The 21,625-nt window shown below is 41.1% G+C and overlaps 2 protein-coding genes across 2 annotated transcripts; one reads left to right on the top strand and one right to left on the bottom strand.

Moving 5' to 3' along the window:
• Positions 1-434: 434 nt before the first annotated feature.
• Positions 435-17,158, bottom strand: LOC139331186 (polycystin-1-like protein 2). Its single transcript, XM_070962557.1, has 41 exons — positions 16,837-17,158; positions 15,979-16,137; positions 15,707-15,895; positions 15,044-15,154; positions 14,679-14,826; positions 14,330-14,559; positions 13,822-14,232; positions 13,590-13,717; positions 13,326-13,470; positions 12,316-12,514; positions 12,040-12,151; positions 11,820-11,961; positions 11,493-11,657; positions 11,020-11,162; positions 10,729-10,908; positions 10,512-10,649; positions 9,804-9,950; positions 9,595-9,719; positions 9,392-9,512; positions 8,899-9,027; positions 8,585-8,810; positions 7,966-8,156; positions 7,643-7,873; positions 7,354-7,455; positions 7,055-7,233; positions 6,809-6,955; positions 6,495-6,694; positions 6,026-6,252; positions 5,726-5,942; positions 4,703-5,175; positions 4,487-4,583; positions 4,263-4,403; positions 3,989-4,174; positions 2,971-3,301; positions 2,345-2,478; positions 2,123-2,250; positions 1,877-2,037; positions 1,403-1,613; positions 1,206-1,307; positions 988-1,119; positions 435-853 (listed from the first exon to the last, which is right to left on the bottom strand). The coding sequence occupies exons 1-41, from the start codon at positions 17,156-17,158 to the stop codon at positions 683-685; spliced, it is 7,431 nt and encodes a 2,476-aa protein (XP_070818658.1). The 3' UTR covers positions 435-682.
• Positions 17,159-18,429: 1,271 nt separating this feature from the next.
• Positions 18,430-20,309, top strand: bola3 (bolA family member 3). The gene is made up of 4 exons (XM_070965088.1): positions 18,430-18,588; positions 18,702-18,816; positions 19,177-19,265; positions 19,501-20,309. The coding sequence occupies exons 1-4, from the start codon at positions 18,520-18,522 to the stop codon at positions 19,564-19,566; spliced, it is 339 nt and encodes a 112-aa protein (XP_070821189.1). The 5' UTR covers positions 18,430-18,519; the 3' UTR covers positions 19,567-20,309.
• The last annotated feature ends 1,316 nt before the right edge of the window (positions 20,310-21,625 follow it).

Raw genomic sequence — 21,625 nt, 5'->3', positions numbered from 1 at the left:
TAGGGTCAAAATAACAGAAAAAAAAAAAAATCTTTAAAATCTCATATGTAGAGGGAGAGATAAGAAAAGCTTGGTTTTGTTTCATAAGAAGCAGCTGTTATCTCACCACTGAATGTTATGTGGCTACTTCTTTTGAGAAATATCATATACATAACTGTAACATGTTGCTAAATATGTTGCTCAACATACATGACATGTTTGTCAGCACATGACAAACATGTCATGTATGTTGAGCAACATATAATCAGACAGCTGATGGAAATATACCAATACATACAAATTTTAAAGAGTTTTTTTTATCAGATTAGTGAGACTGATGCAAATACCATGTTTCACTATTATCAATGATTATTTAACAGAATAAAAGCATATTTTACAAGATTTAGTCACAGAAACGCAAATTATTTGCTTAACAAAATATACTGCAGCCTAAATACAGTGCATCAGTGCACAACATCATCCTGAGTTCCTACTTTCAGTTTCAGCTTCTCCTACAACAGTGACAGATCTGCAGCAGTAGACAGAAATGCTATTGATGTATAGACTTGCAAGGGCTAATATTCAGTCACAAAGCAACAACATGTTGGTTTGAATAAATGAAGTAGGCTATGACAAGCAAAAACTGAAGCAAAGCATTTTGTGGGTCAAATGTTGAACTTCTGTTTGACTGTAGAAGAACATTTCAACCCTCATTAATATTCCCTGAAGAAATAACCCAGAGTCCATTATTTGAAGCAGATGAAACAACCGGCCTCTCAGGTCGGCAGTCGCCACCTTGTTTTTTACATTTGAGTCCAAACAAACTGCAGAGTTTCATCAGCATCAGGTCCACGATCTCGTCCTCTTCTGACGGCTGCAAGAACAGTGAGCAATATGTGTAAGTCAAGGAGTATCAAGTCACATGAAGCTGTTTCTGTCATGGTAGATCTTGCTTCTTCCACACTATGTGCACAATAAGACTTCTCAGACTCAGCATGGGTGAGTTACCTTGTGATGTATCTGCTCTTGACTGAATGCCACCAGAATGACAGAGATGAAGAGGTTCAGCACCACAAAGGTCATGAACACAATGCAGGAGCCAATGAGGAAAGCGCCAAGCACTGGATTGTAATTCAGAACCTGAAGGAACGGGAGGGAGACGTAAACTGAAGAAGGATCAGCTGTTAGAATCAGCTGTGGTACAGTTATAAGAGTCTCATACTAACCTCTTCGTAGTTAAAAATGCCAAGCTGCAGGCTGATCATGGTCTGTGCAGCATCCAGCAGAGTTCGATAGGAGTATAGCTTCCACCCATACATCAGGTTAGACTGAAAAGTTAATTTCTGTGTTAGTGATCACCTATATACTTAGTTCTATTTCACAAAGTACAGCATGTTGATGCTGAGTGTGGGAAACTGCTCACAGCAATGGAGTAGGCCAGGAACATGATGGTCATGACCACCAGGAAGCCTGAAATATCAGTCCAGGCTCGCTGCAGTGTGGCTGTGATCATGTGCAGCTTTGGGTTCAGCCTCAGTAGGTGCCATAGTTTGACTGTAGCCAACAACACCAGGAAGGCAATCAGATACCCCAGCACTGCATCGGCCTTGGCTGTCTCATGGAAACTGGCGTATCTGGAAACAGAGCATGAGAGGACTGAGCATTGTTTTAAGAATCTGTTGAAAGATGTTTTGAATGGATGGAGGGAATAATAATGGATTTAGTAATGTTTTCCTATTTGTGGAGGTTGAAGTGTGAAATGCATTGACTTTCTACACTGTTTTGCAGATTAGAAAACAGGAAATAAATCAGCAAAATGCACAACAGTTGTTCATACCAATGGTAAGAGACAGTCCTTGCTTATGCTTGTATGGGTTGTGTTTTTTCTTTTGCTTACTGGTCTTTGTTATTCTGGTAGTACTCCATATCTCGCAATCCCAGTAAAGTCCTCTTGATGAATACAGACAGAGCGCTCCAGCTGAGAATGATAATCGCCAGCTCCAACAAGTTCCACTTACTCTTGAAATAAGCCCATCTCTGCTGCTTCATGAGCTTTCCCTGTCAGGAGAGGTGAAGTTTGTGTGGACAACTTAATCATTATCAGCAGTAATGGTCGTGAATTCAAGGAAGAAGGAAATCATACCTGGACAAACATGTAATAGATGATGAAGAGGAAGTAGATGGCTTCAGAGGCCATGACAAAGATGTGAAGGCCGCCGGTGGACTGGTAAAGACGCACACTCTGAAGCTCACTGTGAAACTGGAAAGCTCCTGGAGGAAACACAAAGTGACAGACAACATGGTTCTTATAAGCATTAACGTATCTGCACAGCTCTCACAAAGCGGCTGAACATGGACTACTGACCAATGGCTGTGGTCTCCAGCATGAATGTGGCAATGCAGAAGAGGTTGACGTTGGCATTGTACACAGTGAACTGCACAAAGACCGCTTGGGTGTACACATCAAGCCAGGTGTTGTCATAAAGGTACTGAAGGGATCTACAGAGACAAAGTCAAGGGCTTAAACCTAAAAATGCAATTAGATCTTATATTGTTGATAATACAAATGTGAATGTTATTTTAGGTTGAATTCACAATTAATTATGCTTTTGCCATTTCTATCATCAGTAAACTGTTACCAACAATTATTTTAGTCTCTTAATTATTGTTTTGTTTTTGGGACTTTTTTTAGTACATAAAATGTCAGACAATAAGGAAAAATGCTCATTGTAAGTTCCCTGAGAAGTAACTTGTCTGAACAGATTAAAAAATGGATGTTAATACTGATCAGCTATCAAGAAAAGCTGCAACATACAAACGTTTGACATTTTTATTCAACAAAATTTGTCATGACTAGTCAATTATCAAAAAATCGTTGTCAGTTAATTTCCTGTGAATCAACTAATTGATTAGTAGACTTATTATTTCACCTATCATCATTCATTCTACTGAGTTAATTTCAGTGAGTCCTAAATTTATCATAAAGCCCACCTGCTGGAATTTTGGAAATCTGGCCCCAGATCCACCACAAACCCTCCTCCTCTGTAGAGCATCATGCTGCCCCAGATGGGGTAGGCCCTCAGTTTACCCTGCGACTGGTAGGTCCACGGGCTGTGAAGGCTCAGCGAGGCATTATCGCCCACAAGGCGGCTCCAGCCTGGACCGTAGGAGCCCGTGTCCTCCAACTCCCATGAGTACGGAGCGTGGCAGTCCCGCTCAGGCTGCTGCATGGAGGGAGCCACGTGGCAGGAGTTTTTATGCACCCTCACCTGGCGAAGACGAGCGTTACCCACCAGCTTGGAGTTTCCATCTGTGATGAATCCTGAGACAGAGTTTCCACATCATTTGTCACAGTCAGTCTAAATAAATTGTAGTTTTGGCCACAACTAACTCCATTTTTGAACCACACAAGGCATTTTTACACATCTTCATGAAAGGAAATGTTATATTTTACTACATAAATATACTATTTATATCATGTAGTATACTGTATGTAGTATAGTAGTATAGTAAAGAGCAAAGACCCAAGTCCAATTTGAGACAAAAATATACAACACCAATTCCAAACAATTTGGGACTCTGCAAAACATAAATAAAACAGAACATGATAACTTGCTCATCCTTTTTGACATGTGCTTAACTAAAAACAGTACAAAGACCATATATGTAATGTTTTACGTGATCAACTTCTTTGTTTTTTTTGTAAATATCTGCTTATTCTGAATTTGATACCACCAACACACCAAAGTCTGGGAAAGTTGTGGATTGCTAAAAAAAACACCTTTTGGAACATTCCACAGGTAAACAGGGTCACTGGTAACAGGTGATGGTATCATAATTGGTTAAGAAAGGACCAGTGCTGAGGAGTAACTCAATGGGGACCAGAGCTACCATCAGGTCACTGAGGCCAAAATTAACAATAAACTGAGATTAGCTACTTGCTTACTTATCAAATAATTTACGTGATTTTCACTTTGTCATAAGGATTTGCAAATCACAACATACTGACCTGGGTGTTCTCCAAACAGGTTGCTTAGCAGAGTTGTGTTTGCCCAGTTGAACACATCCTGAATACTCATACTGTCTGAGATGTCTTTGCTGAAGCTCTGTCGGATGTGTTGTGTCAGAAAGTAAGCATTGGGGTCCCTCTGACCGTATGCCACCAGGAGCAACATCCACATAAATCCCATGTAGGCTGCATCAAAAGCAAACATCTTACATCAGCATCTCAGCCTTGCATATGTTGCAGCCTGGGTCGTTATGTGTCAAAGTGGGTCTCTTACCAAGAATCTCCCTCATGAGAGCGAAGACTTTCTGCTCTTTAATCATGTTGTTCCTCATCCTCTCGATGTCAGTGGGAGGGGGTGGCTGATAGAAACTGCATGTGCTGTCTCTTCTTGCTGCGCGCACTGCATCAGGATCAGCTGAGAGAGGAATATTGTACTGATGTGTTTTGTTTTTTCACACAAAACAATGCAACAAAAATGGAAAACTGGAAAAAGCGTACCTGTGTTTCTCAGACTCTCATCTATTTGAGGCTCTCCGTACTCCTCCTGGTCGACCTTCTTCAGAACAAGAGCAAAGAAAGCAGCGAAACCAAGAACCTGTGATGAAAGATTTTCAGAATTAAATACCAGACGACCTTATAAGGATATATTATATATAATGATGTATTCTAAATACATTTGATGTATATTCTGACCATGACTGTATTGTTGCTCACCTTCAGAGGTTGTGTGATGAAGAGACTCTCAAAGAAAGAGACCACCATGGAGATAAGCCAACTTATAGAGCGGTCTTTGCCGTACGTCAGCCCATACATCATTGTGAAGTATCCCGATACACCGCTGGTTGCAATCACCAGTATCCAGCCAACAAACACAAACCACCATGGCAGCCCTCCTTGACAGCGCTTCTTGGCAACGTCTCCGTTGATGCTCTCTTCTGGACTGGGGCTGCCATCGAGCTGGTCTCCTTCCAGGGTGGACGAGGGGAGGTTGAACTCCAGGAGACCCTTCATTTCCTGAACTTGCTGCATGGCTCGGTTGTAGCTGTCTGGGTTTGTAAAACGAGATGGTCCCAACAAACTCAGTTCCTTCTCAACATGATGCAGCTGCCTGTACAGGTACCTGCTGTTGTTGCTCTTCCTCTGAAGTTTGTCTGAGGTCTTCTCAGGGCTTCCGCACGTACTGTTTTCTGTCCATGCAAAAATCAGTATTAGTCAGTTAGGATGTCAAATGCATTGTCAACAAAGAAATCAACAGTTCCATTAAAACTTCTCATTCAGGTTAACCTATTTTGTGTAACAGAAAGTGTCAAGAAATTATATTTGCCACTAACATGATTCATTTTTCCTTCGGAGGGATTTCTTTGAGGTCATTGCATGTATTTATTTTGTCTTCCAATATGCAAATGAGACCATAATTAGACCATAGTAAATACAAGAAAGATATGGCCTAATTTAGATCACTGACAATCCAGGTCACATCACATCACCATCATTAGAAAATAATATTTTTTTCTGTCTGTCAAAGGTTAAATGAATCAAGTCAGTCTGATGAGGAAAAAACTGCTGAAGAAAAATAAATTCTGAAGAGACAGAGCGTTAAAATAATGCATATATTTGTCGATAATCAACAGATTTATTTTCCAACTTCCTTAGAAATGAATGGCCATTAAATCAATTAAATAACTTGTTTCATTCTTTTCCTAATTAATATTTCTTAGAGGTTAAGGTGGTGTTTACCTTGTAGATTAACTGCACATAAGCTGAGGGTCGTGGCGCGCTGCCTCTTTGAGGCCTCAGTGTAGAAGTCTCCAGCCGCCTGGTTCTGCTGTCTGATGATGTCTTCCACCAGAGACAGCAGAGTGTTGATGTCACCCTGCTGACCAGGGCGGAGCTCCAGGTCAGGAAGCGGACTCTTCATGGCCTTTGAAAGTGACTGAGCAATTCTCTTTATGTCCTAATGGAGAAACTACATTTCAGACATGTACAGAGGAGCTATTATTACTTCCTTGTCCCTGACAAGAATATCTGTTTCCTCACCTTGATCACCGTGTCTGGTGTGATGTCCTTTAGCTCTTTCTGAGGGGAAGAAGTCTGTGAGGGAGAAACTCGGCCGGTCTTTCCCTGATTAGACGCGTCCGTTTTGGCGGCCTTCTCTCGAGGACGAGTGTTTCTGAAGATACTCACAATGAGGAGATTGATGGGAAACATGATGATTGAACTTTGAATTCCGATCATAACTTGTTGCCAGGTGAACTCGATGTGGCCTGCAAAGTGAATCAAATTTAAATGGAAGCAATTCAGTGACAGCTGTCCCAGTCACACTTCCCTTGCCCCATTTCACTGCAATGCAAATTTCAATGCAAAAAATCAATCAGAAATACTTTTTCATGTTAGTGCTGAAAACCAGGAACAACCACATCTTTTCTGTGTGTGTTATGGTTGGAATTGGAGCTGGATCTTGGGAGGTTTTACACAACTAATTTGAATATTCTACAATAAAACCTACCCAGGTCCATGGTCTGCTCAGAGGGGTCGGTGGGGATGCCCCAAAACATAATGCTGGTCAGCATGGTGCACAGCAGCAGGGAAAAACAACAGGATACCCGCTGCACACGTGTGAAAGTGCTGCAGGGAGGCCGACTGATGACGGAGAACCAGATGTGGCCATCACGGAAATCCTTAGCTGTCTTCATGAAGAACAGGTTACTAGAAATTATTGAAAAAGAGGACATTTGGATTCAGAAGAAATAATAAATCAACAATAATATAAAATCAGGTTCCTTGGTGATGTGTTTTTAACAGATCCATAGCTGCTCTTACCTAAACCTCTTCAAATCCATCTCTGTGGCGACTGGGAATACCTTGTCAAGAGTGCACTCTCCCACATCTACAGCCAGCCAGGAGTTACACAGGAAGTGCCATTTCTGACCACTATCCAGGTCCTGCACCATTACTTTGTTAACATACCTGCATGTAACAACAATAATTATCTACTGACCTTACAGGAAGAGCACAAATTCACGCTTGTCTTTGTTTTAACGATCAGTTTTGCTCTCTAACTCTTACCATGCAGGGTGCACTCCTGAGTTGTCATGCCACAGCCTGATGCTCTGCAGATCTCCAAGGGAAAAGTGTGTGGTCAGCAGAAACATGTCCATCCCACCCCTCTCAAACACCGGCTTCTCGGGGTCTGTCAGGTGGTGGGGCTCACTTTCTCCCTCCGTACCCTGCAGAGTAATCGTCACCTAAAACAATCAAGATGGACAGAGATGTTCTGAGGTGTGTCAGCAACATGAATGTTGTACAACAGAAGAAGCAGCAGGGTTTTGTGTCTGTGAATCTCAGCTTTAACCGGCGTTGTTGACCTGAGAGGAGGTGGCTGCACCGTGCCGGTGCCCTGTGCTGAAATTCAGCATATAACGATACTCAGCCAAGGGGTCATTATCCTCAAGCACCGTTATCTTGACCTACAAGTGAATATGAAGATAAAACAATCAGGGATTTTTTAAATTGATAAATTAAATCATAAAACGTGAATGTTTATACAACTAAGTAACAAATATCAGATAAAAAAAACAATCCAAAGTCATATTTTCAATTCACACATTTTCAATTCAACAATATAATGGGGTGAAAGTCTTCACTGAGAGTTACCTTGGCTGAGTCCTGGATGTCTTTCCTGCGTGCCCACACAACCACGAGGAGATAAGCAGCAAAGATGGCCCCCACAAAACAGACCACCACTGGATTGTTAGTAAATGTAGCAAAAAGTTCTGCGGTGCGAGACACGTCCACCAAGTTCGGCATGACAAAGAAAGAGCTGCCAAAGACGGTTAAGTGGTTACAGAGGCACTGAGTGACCAAAGGCGTGGTGAGTGGACCAACCTGTAGGAGAGAAAAAAAAAACTTCACAGCTCGCTTTTCAAGGATGTATTGATACAGCCACTTTGAATGCATCATAATTATTTTCTGTTCACCCTGCAGCCATCTTCACTCCAAGAAGACTCAGTCTCATTCCAGTATTTGCACTGGGCAGCGATGGAAATGACAGTGACAGTGGCGTTGATGGATTTGACGCCTGGCTCCACAATGGGCTTCACAACAAGGTAGTGCACTCCAGCATCTCCTGTTCTGTCTCTGGGACTCAGCACCCAGGTATATTTCTCCTCTGCGGTCAAATAACAGATAAGTTGGTGCACAAAAGCACACACATCTCATGAATAGGTAGCAAATTCCCTCACTGTGATATCAATGTAAATAGTAGTTTATAGCTACACTCTGGTCACAACAGAGCTAATATGTCTGTCAGCTATGGAAACCTAACTCGCTGGTTCTACTCATTAATTTTTGTGTTGATTGTTCCTGTGGGAAAAGTTTGTTGCATTTGTGGCAAACATACAGTGCAATGCAGCCTGTCAGGCATTCAGAGAAGAGCTAAAATGCAAAAGAAAAGCCAATAGAACTGGACGATCAATACGCCAAACATGTCACCATTTGATTGTGATGATAATGATAATGTCAGCTATACAGTTTAAATGTGACATTGAGCCATTTCATGCATGCTACGAAAAGTTAATCTGGTAGTTTTAATTGTACCTTCTGTGAAATTCTCTCGGGGGATCTGAGTCTTGGCCACATAATTCTCATCATTTGGATAATCTTCAAATCCCAGGAATAGCATGAAGGAAATGTCTTCAGATGGCTCCATTTTCAGCACCAGTGTCACATCCGGCGAGGGAACGTCAATTATTAATGTGCTGAAATTGGCGAGGTCCAGGACTGTGCTGTTCTCCTGCCCAACGTCAAGCCTTGGCAGAAGAATCTGAAAAGACAGAAAACACATTATTCTGAAACAGTTTACCAATATTATCCAAGGTAACTCTAAAAGTATCTCTAAAAACAAATATTACCTCTATCTCTTCAGGTAAGTTCTGTACAGGGATAACAGTGCCGTCCACTCTGGTGAGAGAGATGGATCCTACGGTTCCTGTGATATTTTCCTCCTTCCATGAATACGGATTTGTCTCAAAACTCATCATCTAGAAGGAAGTGGGCATACAAAAAAATCAAATTGTGCAAAACTGTGACTGTGATTGCTTTATTCAGTCTTTTTTGGTTGGTTCCATAGTTGTAGAGATGTCATATTTTACCAAAGTTTTGAAATGACATACTAATTGCAAGCGTTGAAGGCAAGGATGCAGATTTGTAACTGATCCACATAAGAACTTTATCATTACTTACGAGGAATGAGCTGGTTCACTCTTTTAACTGGTCCAGGCATTATGAATGTCCAACAATAAGCAAAACCGTACCTTACACTGCCAACACCGACATCAAGCTGCATCTTCAAATTCACTTCAAATGATTATTTTTTCCATTTCCGTCCACTGTGCACGTACTTACCCTGACATCCACTGGCTCCTCAGGAGAGACAATATGAGCAGGCAGTGTTGGAAAGGAAAATCTGGAGGAGCTGTTCTTCTGGACATTTATATCCTGCATTTTCATCTTTTCTGGAGACACTCTGCAGGAAGCACAATCAGAATCATCAGTCATAGTTTATTGTTAAGTACATCATGTTCTAGCCAGTGCCAGTCGTCTTTTACCTGTTGACGTAGACACTGATCTGACCAGAATCAATGATGGCAGGGTCTCCATTCAGCGTTCTTTTATTCAGCAAAGCACTTTGAACATTGTTTATCCCAGTGAGAAGAAAATCTGAGACTTTTTTCTGAGGAAAACATATTATATCTTGCTTGATAAAGACCAAAGAGTACAGAGAGAAAAAAAAAGGTAGTGATAGCTTTGTCCTTACATTTGATGAAACATTCAAGATATTACTGGCTGCTTCAACTATTGGTGTCGCTGCTTGCACTACTTCTCCATCATCTCCGCCACCCTCATTAACACTGATAGCACTGAGGGAGGAGCTGAGGTCTACCAACAATGAACCTGCTTCTTCCTGGGGAGGAAATAAAGCAACAGAAAAGATTAATCTGTGCAAAACTTTCAAAAGAGCTGATGAGCATGTATTATACTGAAGGCAATGCCTTTTATTCATGGGTTGAGCAAGAGTGGAAGATGTTTTTAAATGTCCTGGTCTGCAAGACGCTCCAGATTGCACTCAAAAATTAGATGTCCTGCATCCCAAACAGGGATCATACAAGGTCTGTCCTTCCTCATTTGCTGTTTTGTGACTAATCCAGACTTCCTTTACAAACGCTTGAAACAAAGAAACAATGACTTTCAGAGGCCATTTACACCTATTGGTGTTGTTATACTCACCTAAATGTTAAAGACACAACTACAAATTTCAGGCAAGGAGTGAATTAACTTACAGAGTGTAATTTATTGATGTGACATTTTATATTTATCTGTAATTAGTGCAAATTACTGTCAAGTATTGCCTATTTGTCTGTACTGTGATTTCTTATAATGAGCATTTGTAGATTTCTTCTCTTTCTTCTCAAGTGTAACTTACAATTTGAACTATATGTCATATTGCTGCACTGATCTACTGTACTTGAGCAATGGGGCTGAGCTCATCTGGGCGGTGGGTGAGTCCAGCTACGGCTCTGGCCGTCACTTGCACTTCCTGAGTTGTATTCTTGGGTGAGTCCAGCAGAACTGTGGTCATTCTGGTCAACATTTGCTCTCTGAGCTGCAAGAGAGGGAAGTGTTGATTAACACCACGGTACTCACGACTCCACTTGTAAGCCTCACAAGTATGATTCTGTTACCTTCGTCCTTGCATCCTTCTGATCTTGGCCGGCCTCTGCGTTCAGCATATCAGAAACTGAAGTAAATATTTGTCCAAGAGCCTCACCGGAGAGCAGACCCTGCTGCTCTAACTGACCCACAGTATCCTCCACTGCAGACTGGAGAGCCTCCACAGAGGAGCTGGAGCTGCTTGTCCGCACCTTGAGAAATAGCAACACGCTGAATATTCATAGACTTTTTTACTTGGAAACCTGTTTTTCTCTTATCCTCCTTCTTTCTCTGAGATACATGATAAGCGGTTGATGACAAACCTGAGTGGAGACAGTTGTGGTGGCTTTCTCATACTCATTTTTCACAGTAACCACAACAGACAAACTGTAATTGTTGTTCTTGTCTCCGAGAGGCAGGAAGACAGATTTCACCTCGTGTGCATTACTGCAGCGCAGATGTTTGCCTTAAAAGATGAAAGAGACCATTTGTGTTGAATTCTCCATTGACAGTAAACAGTCTCTCCAACTGTAGTCAAAATTTGCCACAGCAGCGGCCTGCTGTCATTTCAGCCTCAGCTCCTCTGCGTCTAACATCAGCAAACCTTCATCTGCCTTTTCCTCAATTCTACAAAACAACTTTATACTCCTCCTGCTGCCTTGTGCTCCTTTCTCCCTGCCTTGTAACAGAGCTTTCTTTCCTTGTTTAAAAGTGAATTAAATTAAGAGATAACAGCGCACATTCTCACCCGTGTCTGTTTTGAAGCAATAAAAACAGCCAGTAGAGCAGAAAGCACCTGCTTTGCAGGTAATGTTAAACGCATCGAGAACTGTTCCTGATGGTGGAGAGATGCTACATGAAGGGGGGTCGGGCTCTGCAGGTGCATCAGTTGAAGCTTGTGCAGTTGGCTCGGGATCTGGTATTGGAAGAGTGTACTTGGCAAAACCTGGCTCCCTCTTGCCTATAAAAAAGAAAAACAAGCATTTTGTAAATCCATTAATCAGCTTCTTTCAAATCCACATAGTTCTGAACAAAGCACTGGGTTTCAAAAAAGGGCCCCAACTCCTATTTATTCTCACCCTTAATCTACATCTAAAAATTGTTTTACAGGATAAGAACGCACCATAAGCAAACACACTGATATTGTGCATCGTGTCCCTCGAAACTTCCAGATATTGGCGATGCACAACATATTCAGTGTTGCCATCCTGCCTCTCAACAGGCGGCCTTCTTCCTGCTTTGTAGTAACATTTCTCGAGGTCATCCTGGGAAAAGATCATTGCTTAATAATGTTTCGACACATTCATCTCTAATGCCCACGTTTAAAATCAAAGCTGATTTACCATCAAAGGTTTGGGGTCCTCAATATACCAAACTACGTCCGGGCAAGTTGACACACAGCTCAGCCTTAGCTTTACATAGTCGTTCACATTTATTGAAGCACAATCATCACAACTGCAAAAACAAAAGGAAATATATAACTATAACCTCTTCCAAATATACATACAGTATATCCAACTCTCAAAGAAATGTTGTATGTCAGCCCCTGCAAACAACCCACAGAATGATGGAATTGAGGATATTTGATATATTTTGTCTTGTAAATGGTCGTCTTTTACCTGATGGTGATGTCTGTGAATTCTTTTGGGGCAACAGTGATGCACTTTGAAGCTGAAGCAAGTTTAACCCATTTCCTAAACCAGGTGGTTCTCCTCACAGTGATAGTGTATTTGAAAAAATCAAAGGGATTTGGAAGACAGTCTTTTTCGATGACGTGAGTTTTGTCCTTTGTTTTGTTTCTGCATTTGCAGTTTCCTCCTGTATGGATAGAAGCAGAGGCAGCACTTTGGAAAAGATTACAGAGCTACTGACATATAAAGACAAATGTCCTGAATCACAGTATTGTTATAGCATAGGGGATGGACAAAATAACAAGAATATCAGGCAGCCCAGTAGAACAGACTACAACCTCAAATGCCATCCAACTGAATCAACGCCTGTTTGACACAGTGAGCATGTTCACGTGTGCACTAATGTTCAAGATATGATCGGGTTTTTAGAGTTTCTCTATTTGTTGTTAGTATGTAAACATCATATCTTGGTTTCAGAAATCAGATCCTGAATGTAAGAAACCACAAGGGTTTGTTGATAGAAACCAGAATACATGAAACCAGAGGACCTCAGGCAGGTTTCTGATCCTGATCCAGATTGTGATCATCAAAATATGATGATTAAGGATGTGATGGTGATCGACACTGAAAAGTGAAAATTGGACACTGTTAAGATAAACTGTTCTGGCGCTCTTATTTTCCATTACTGGTGATCAGATGGGGAAACCAAATCTAGCTGCATGAAAAAAACAGAAGTGTCCAGAGATCTAGAGACCAAACTGGTTGGTAGCTGCTGTTAGAATCATGAGGAGCTTAACAGCAAGTTTCGATGTAAATTCATATCCAATTGACAATGAACTCACTGTGACAAACACAGATCATCTGAAGCTTCACTGATCTCAAAGGGTTATTGTTTTGGATTATCTGAGTTCTTCTGATTGTGTTCACCCGTTTCATTACTTTAAGTATGGTTTAACAGACTGGTGTAAAATGCTCAGCTGTGAATTAATTGTACTTACCACATTTCCATTCAAATGCGAGCCCTTTGCTGGGCAGTGATTCAGCTCCACTTAGGTTCAGTGTGACACTCTGAGAGGCATCAACCAAAGCGTTTGGAGTAGCAATTATTTTCAAGTCAGAGTCGTCGACACTCATATTACCTATCTGCAGATGAAAAACAAAATCATTGGGCCGTAACAGAAACAAGCAAACACCATAGTATTTGTAATTTAATGTTCGGTGAAATAAATCTCATTATAATTTGATGCTAATCTTCTACATACTGTGTCTCCATATTCATCAGGTGAGTGGTCAGAGTAATTCTGGCAAGCCTGAAGTATTTTCTCTAAGTCCACGTCCACATCAGAGGCAGAGAAGGCATTCACGGCTCGTACCTTCACCTTCAACAATCCTTTACCAAGACAGTTGTATTAAGAGCACTGAGAACATGTACTATATACTATGGTACTGGTAACCGTTTCCATTTGATTACAGTGTGGCTTAAGCTGTAAGTACCTTCAAGTGGGCTGGAGAATGTATAAACTTGTAAGCTCCCATTGAGCATGCCTCTGGTCTCAGAGAGGGAGTCGCTGGCTCCAGTCAGAGTGAAGAGCAGCTCCACAGGGGCTCCTCGCTCCAACGAAACGCCAATGATGAGATCGGTAGAGTTCGGACAATCGTCTTCCTCTGCTATCACAGAGGCCTGCAAGCCCTCGACAGGCTCCAGCAGACACAGCTCCAGACCAGTGGACACCGTGTGGGCTGTGACCCCGTTAGAGGCAGCCAGAGTCAAGTTGTAACAGCCGTGTCCGAGCTTCTCCACCACACCTGCACTCAATGTAATGTTGTGAGGCGTGATCCCTCTCTCCACGGACGAGTTTGCGATCAAGTGGTCTTCATGTTGAATTGTGTAGGAAACATTTGTACCTATTTAAGAAAAAAAAAAAGGAATCACGTTGATCTGAATTTTTTGAGAAGTGGTTTATTGGAAGCATTTATCCCCTTCGCTGTCTGACTGACTCACCTGTCTCCACCACAACCTGGATCTGAACAGGCCCACCATGGAGCGCATTGCATTTAGTGCCACCTGTTGACGTATTCCTGCTATAGCACTTAGTAACCCCAATCTGTCCGACGGGCTCCTGAATGGTTATGGCTTTCTGAGCTGTGACGTGCCAGTCACTGGTAGTGCACTCCACTTCAACCATGAAAACACCAGGACGGCTGAATTTGTGTATCACAGTGCTCTCCATCCTTTAAGTGAAAGGGTGAATACAGTTAAACACAGCTGCGAAACACACGTTAGATGAATAAAGTTAATGAACAAAAACCTATCTATCCATTTATGTGGTTGGATGTGAAGTCATGCTCACTCTGCTGGGCTGTATGGATCAATAGTGTGGCCATCTCCAGCATTCAACGTGCACGTGAGGTTTCCCTGAAAAGGATGAAGAAGCCACTTCACGGTGATGGTGACATTATCAAAGACAGCTGCCAACTTGCTCACCAGCAAGAGGAGTCCTGAGAGGAAATCACACCATCAGCTCAAATTTAGGCTCCATGTTACAACAAATATAACAGTTCATCTCAGTTCACCTGCTCATCAAGCCAGCAAGGCAATCATAAGGCAAGAAAGCAGTAAATTAAATATATTTATATGGCTAAAGTTACACTGTCCACTCTTTATTTCAGTGTGGAAAAGTCTACGTATAGTGGAAGTAAAAAGGACCAATCTGACCATGTTTGCAGTGGTACTCTACAGACAGGTAGCTTCCCAGCGCAGGACATGGTTCACCAAAAGAGCTCATATCTGCTGGAGCCTGGCAAGCCTGCAGTCCATGGCAATGGGCTGGAATGACAGATGATTCAAGTAAACAACAGTGTTCAATTTTCATCCTCTGGTGTCTGTATAACCCTATAATAAGAAGGACTATTATGTCTTTAAAGAGGTCTATTAACAATAAGGAAAACACCAACTATTTGCTTAGTAAATGCATGAACACATGCAGAATGACTAATCCCACACTGACATGAATGTGAATGCATATTTACTCCAAAGATCATCCACTCATCTCCCAGGAGGGATTATAATGTCTTTTCAGGAAGTGTAATCCTTTTCTCAGCAGCCACAGGGCGGTCGTAGTTTTTGTGTTTGACACAAAGCGTGAAACAAAAGTGTAGTGTTGATTTTGGTGGGTTTTATCCAGCCTTTGTTACAGCAGCTTTAACCCAGTTAAATATGTTTCCATAAATTTTACTGTGAATGCAGATATACACTTAAACTTAATGTTCCATCGTTCATATTAAATTACAGGCTAACAAGTTAATTAATTATATAATTATATTAGACATATTTTGCATGTCAAGTAAATGAAAAATACTTTTATGCAATTCATAATACCTGTTACAGAATCCATCACATCTATCCAGCTGCACTCCTCCTGGGAGGATGTGGGTGAGGCTGTGAGTTTAGATCGGCAGTAGTGAATTGTTTTTCGGCCATAGAAGCTGTCGTCTATCTCTATGACTTGACCAGAACCACATTGCAGGGTTGCATTTTGGCCATTGCATGCGATAGATCTTCCAGAATCTGGGGGGGATCAAGAATTATATAAGAGGAGCGAAGACAACACAGGTTTAATACGATATGTTGATTTATTTAGGAGTTTATACCAAACTGGCAGATGAAGTTGAGCTCCTGGCTACAGTTCTCTGTGGCTTCCCATTGGAAGCCTGAATGTCTCAGGATATGCCCACAGGTCGCTTGTGCATCTGGCATGTTCACCCAGTTACTATAGCTGACATCTGAGCCATCCAGCCACGCAAGGGAACCTAAGAAAGGACAAAAATAAGACACCATTTAGTTTCATGAAACTTCTATTTTGAATTCTGCTATTCAGGCAAAATGCTGTGGAAGATAACGTCACCACAGATGTTAAGAAAAGCTCGTGCTCCTTATCTTTGTTTCTGGTTAGGCCATTATTAAAATGCAATTTAGGGGTCATAAAACAACAAAGCAGAAGACTGAGCTGGTGACAGGGTGAATGAATGATAAAGACTCTTTGAAGGGGAAATAAAGACACATTTGTAAATCAGGCCACTTGACAGCAAGCCCATTGAAATGCTCAAATGAATGAGAAATGTTTCTCATTACACCTGCTGCTTGAGGGAGATATCCCAGTGTGCCAGTCTACGAACAAATGTCAGTAAACAAACACATTACAGATCTATACAACAGACATACAAGCTGCCTAATGAGACAGGATCTCCATTTTTGACATTTTATTCTGAATTATTACTTATTATCACTGATGACAGATATATCAATTCAATTTTTAATGTATGTAGCAAAGTACTTAAAATGTTAGTTACAGGGAAATTTACAGGCTCATATGAAGAAAATTAAGCACTATTATTCCAGATGGATTATAAGACAGCACTCAAATACATGTAAATTCACAAAACATCTGTATAAAGCCATTAGAAGTCATGCAGTGTCTACTCTGGTCCTGCGTCCACATGCTCTCTCACCCTCTGTGGCAGCAGAGTCCAGCGTGAGGTTTGGAGCTGCGGGTGCCAGCCCAAGCCACCAGTCCTCTCCTGGCTCCAGGTGCTTCTGAAGGAACTGCTGTGTTTCATCGTTCAGGATGAAGGCCAGGTGTCCTCCACCTCGCTCACACCATCCCTGGGCACTGAGGAAGGATTGCTGCAGAGCCACAAATTCGTAGCAAGAGCCGTCAAAACCCTCCTGGTTCTCTGGGCAGGAGAGAGACTCTGTGTTCTCCTCAGCATAAGCGGGCCAGCTGAAGAAGAGAACCATCAAAGCCAGTGTGGGAAAAGTGGTACTTTCCATCTCTGCGTCTGTACACTGCTCAGACTCTCTGGTAACATCACATTTTTAAAGGCCACTGACGTCAGCAACTCTGACACTAGTCTGCTCTTTAGGGTTATTTTCAACATTAGGATGGCTTCCTTGATGGCTGTCCAGCTTTGTGTTGTGCCCATAATTCTTGTGCACAAACAAAGCTCAGGCCTGTAGTGAAAAGGCACTAGAGCCCACTGTCAACAGCCACTAATGCTTCCCTGCCCCCATTAATGTATGGGTCCACAACCTGCAGAGTGAGATAAGCTTCTCATTCAAATCTATTCCTAACATGAAAATGTCAATCTCAACTTTAAAAGGAGACACAGGCTTCGATTGTCCCATGGGGATGTTGTTGTTCAGACTGATATGGAAGGCTGACTGAGAGGATGGTAGTCTTTACTTTTACATGGGATTAATTTACTAGCTAAACATTATACAACCCTTTTTTGAAATGTTATAAGCACAGGTGTCTCATATAACAATAACGACTGCATTTCATTTGGGTACGCCATCTAAAGGGTATAGGCCTTTTTCAACGCAGACATTTTGACATGTAAAAGCAGGAAAAGCAGAGGTGTAAATAATAAAATTACTGATGGCTGAATCGAATTTAGCTGCTTCAGTTTCAGGGTCCTGGCATTGTGCATGCTGGCTCACCGTCACACTGTCACATCTTACTGGGACACATGAATAGAGCAGAGCCATTGTTAATGTTATCAGTGACACCTGTGGCGTTTTTACTGCGCTAGTCAAAAATGCCTGCTGTGAAAAAGATCTATTAGCCCACATGCTGGACAATGTGTACATGTTGCACGTGAAAAGGCAATGTTTTGTTTATTTTGGCTCCAATATTTGGGAAAAATTTAATTCACACTAACAGGTTTCAGACTTAACACTTTTCTCTCCCATGTTTATGCAGTCACTATCACATTATATATTTATAAATTTTACTTTAACAGCTATTACTTAATATTTTTTTTATTTTTCATCTGATCTGAAGTACAGAAATTAAACTTGTTTGCATACATGACTCATTGTTTTTATGGATCAAAATTATAGACTGTTGTATACTACTGTCTATTTTATCTCATATTTATTCATCTTAATTTATTTTATGTAAGAAATATCAGTCCAGTATTTCTCTTGGTGTTCGTAATACATATATGTTTGTTATGTATTATGTATGTGATGCTGGTTTTACTAGGGCCTTAAAAAAAAAAAAAAACATTAAGTACCCGGATGTGTGACGTCATAATTCTGAGACGAAGCCGTCCGAGGACATGACTTGTTGAATAACCGGAGCGGATTCAACAAACGTCCCATGTCTGAACTGACACCACATCTGCATAATGTTGGCTTGTAAACGGAGCTTGTCGAGCACGATGATCTCTGCTCTCCGGGTTCTTCGCAGTAATCAAGTAAATACACTTTTTATCAGCTTTGGCACCACAGTTCAGCGGTCTGTCTGCGATGCTAACAGTAGTGCGCTAAACTTGAAATAGCTCATCGCTCCTCGTTTCTACCTCCTCAGGTTGGCCTTGTGCAGAGATGTCTGTCCACACAAACAGACGGAGAGGTCCGCATCGCAAACATACTGAAGGAGAAGTTTCCATTAGCCTCATCGCTCAAAGTTGTGGACATATCAGGTAAACACGGATCTGATCAACTGACTGGTCAGGTCATCTTTGGGTCGAGCAGAGGCTCTCTTAACATGCAGTTTCCCTCTGCTGTTTTACCTGATTAACTGGCAATGAATTGTTAATTCTATAAGAACTTGTTCCAGCTGTTCACTCAAACAGTGAGGTTTGCACAGACTGAATGCTTTTGTGTTTATAGCTGCACAGGTACATCAAATAGATATATTTCAGATGTCCACTGCCTCTGAAGCATAGTCGTCACAATAATTACTATACAGATATGCTTTTATTGTTATGTAGAAGCTAGATGGGCACAGCATACACATGGGAAATGACAGCGTTGTTTGAGTGACTCTATGCTGTGTTCAGGTGGTTGTGGGGCCATGTATGAGATCCATATAGAGTCCAGTGAGTTCAAAGGAAAAAGGACTATTCAGCAACACCAATTAGTCAATCAGGTAAATCTCATCAACAATCAGCATGTTACCTCTGTCAGTATGAAACAATGCATGGCATATAACACGAAATTGTATTGTAATATAACATGTGCACTTGTGTTCTATGGTTTATGTTAAACATAATTGTGAGATTGTAAGATTGTTTCCTTAATTTTGGTGGACATGTATATGGAACATTTACAGATGTTTATGTGTGTCCATGATGAATTAGCGTGTTCTGTGTTGTCTTCTACAGGCACTGAAGGAGGAGATTCAAGGAATGCATGGACTGCGAATATTCACTGATGTTCCCAAACATTAGAGAAAGTCCTGCCACGGTTGACGCACAACCTTGTCCTGTGCTCACCTTATCTGTTATGAATGTACAGTTTTAAAGAGGACATTGTGTAGTAAATGAATTCCATTATAACTGTTAATGTGCCAGTAGCTGAAATGCAGAGTTAGTTCTCTATGGCAGTAACAGTGTGAAATTTGTAAGAAATGTAATATTAAATTATCTTTTTTTTAAAGTAGTGAGATATCTTCTACTCTGAGATATGTGTAAAACTGATGAACGCTACCATACGCACAAAATGACTTGTTAAAATGCCAGTGAAATGTCAAGTCATGTTGGTTTCTTCGCAATTTGGGTTCTTCTCAGGGTTGATATTGATAATGATAAGCAATTGAGGAAGTAATAAATACAACCATCCTGAATAGTAGAGAATTGCTACAGACCCAAGATCAGTTTGTGGAGTATTATTTTGCGATGTCACTGACTCTGTGATCACATTTTGAGTTGCTGTCCCATGAAAGTTGATTGATTTTACATCACTAACCACTGACTGATACATTGCTGTATTAATGCTACCTATGCAGTGAAAATGCAATTTGCAATAAAAAAGCAGCTGCTTTCCCCCTCCCACACACGTCTTACTTCATTGACTATGGAGGCTTTCGTGATTAAAAACTAGTTTGTCTAGTCTGAAAAGAAAAATGACAAAATAATCAAATTTCTATGTGATATGGAAGGATTTTCACAAAATAAAGAACCCATATATTCACAAGTTCTCTTCCAAATCTGCTACATTACGTCCACGTCTTTTTTAGCGTCTTTGAGATCCATCTTTTGCTTTTCCATTTTTTCTGCTTGCAAATTTCAGGTGCAGATGTACTGAATGGTTAAACTGCTCAGCTCTCCCCAGCAGCAGGAGGCAGCTGGATGCCCCTCACCAGATCAGACAGAGCAGACTGACAAAGCTACCAATGTTAGCAACTAGCTAATTTCAAGTCAAGGGAGAAAGGGTGACAGGACTTACATTCATCAGGTGGTCAGCACTTGATGGGATGATAGTGTCACTCTGCTTCTGCTGGATATGTGAGAAGGCGTCTATTAGAACATTAACCACAGGAACTTTATGACGCCATGATAACATTATGTCAGGGCTAACTTTTTGCGTCCGTTACTTTCTTTTCTTCCATCCTCTACTAGCACAAACCAAAAAAAGGTATTATGTTATCAACTTGTATCACTTTTGGGGATTTTTGACAAGTGGTGGAAAACAGTAAAATTTTTGTTCAAAATATTGTGGAGTTAAATGTCTTCATGAAACGTTAGCTAAGTTTTATTAGCTGTTACATCGTCTGGCTTAAAGGTGTTGTATAGAATTATGTTTCTCTTGGTTTCTCTTAGCCCCGCCCCCTCCGAACGGCGAAGGAAGAGCGCGTTCACAAAAATCCCTCGATTCCGTGCTCGTAACCCTGAGGTACTACGGGCAGCGGTAAGGCTCAAAAGTTAGAGACAAGCATTATAATTCTGTTATTGATTTTGCAAATGGGATAACCAAAATAAGTTTATTGCGTTTTTATATCTTGATTAACACAACCAACTTCTTTTATTTCTGCCTTAGTTGCCTCAGTGTTTTGATGCCCAAGTCAGTACCTTACTTGATTGTTGAGCCTTAATGGATCAAGACTGAAGATAAAAAAAAATAAAATAAAAAAAAAAAAGATGCAGCAATGGTCCGATCAAGCATCAGTGTCAAGTGCTGAGACAGAAAAGACATTTGGACATAAGTTATGACCCAGTTACATGCTGAGAGAAACCGTCCAGGAGGTAACAACCAAACTTGTTGAAGGATCATCGGGGGTTGCATCATGAATATACGGGTTGTATTCACACTTTTGCACACAGTGAAGTGTTTTGCACACACTTCACCAGCAGATGGTGCACATAAAACTTCAACCCGTTATAAGCAAAGGCAATATTGAGGGTTGAATCATAATGCAGATTCTTGAAACTTCAGTAGAAGTAATCACAATCTATGTGACTTGAATAATAATAATTATTATAATAATAAAAATATTCAGGACATAAGTTC

Source organism: Chaetodon trifascialis, chromosome 1 (genome assembly GCF_039877785.1).
Source record: "Chaetodon trifascialis isolate fChaTrf1 chromosome 1, fChaTrf1.hap1, whole genome shotgun sequence".
In the NCBI taxonomy this organism is placed as follows: domain Eukaryota; kingdom Metazoa; phylum Chordata; class Actinopteri; order Chaetodontiformes; family Chaetodontidae; genus Chaetodon; species Chaetodon trifascialis.
Note: the sequence above shows the minus strand (reverse complement) of the source record. Positions and strands in the feature narration are given on the sequence as shown.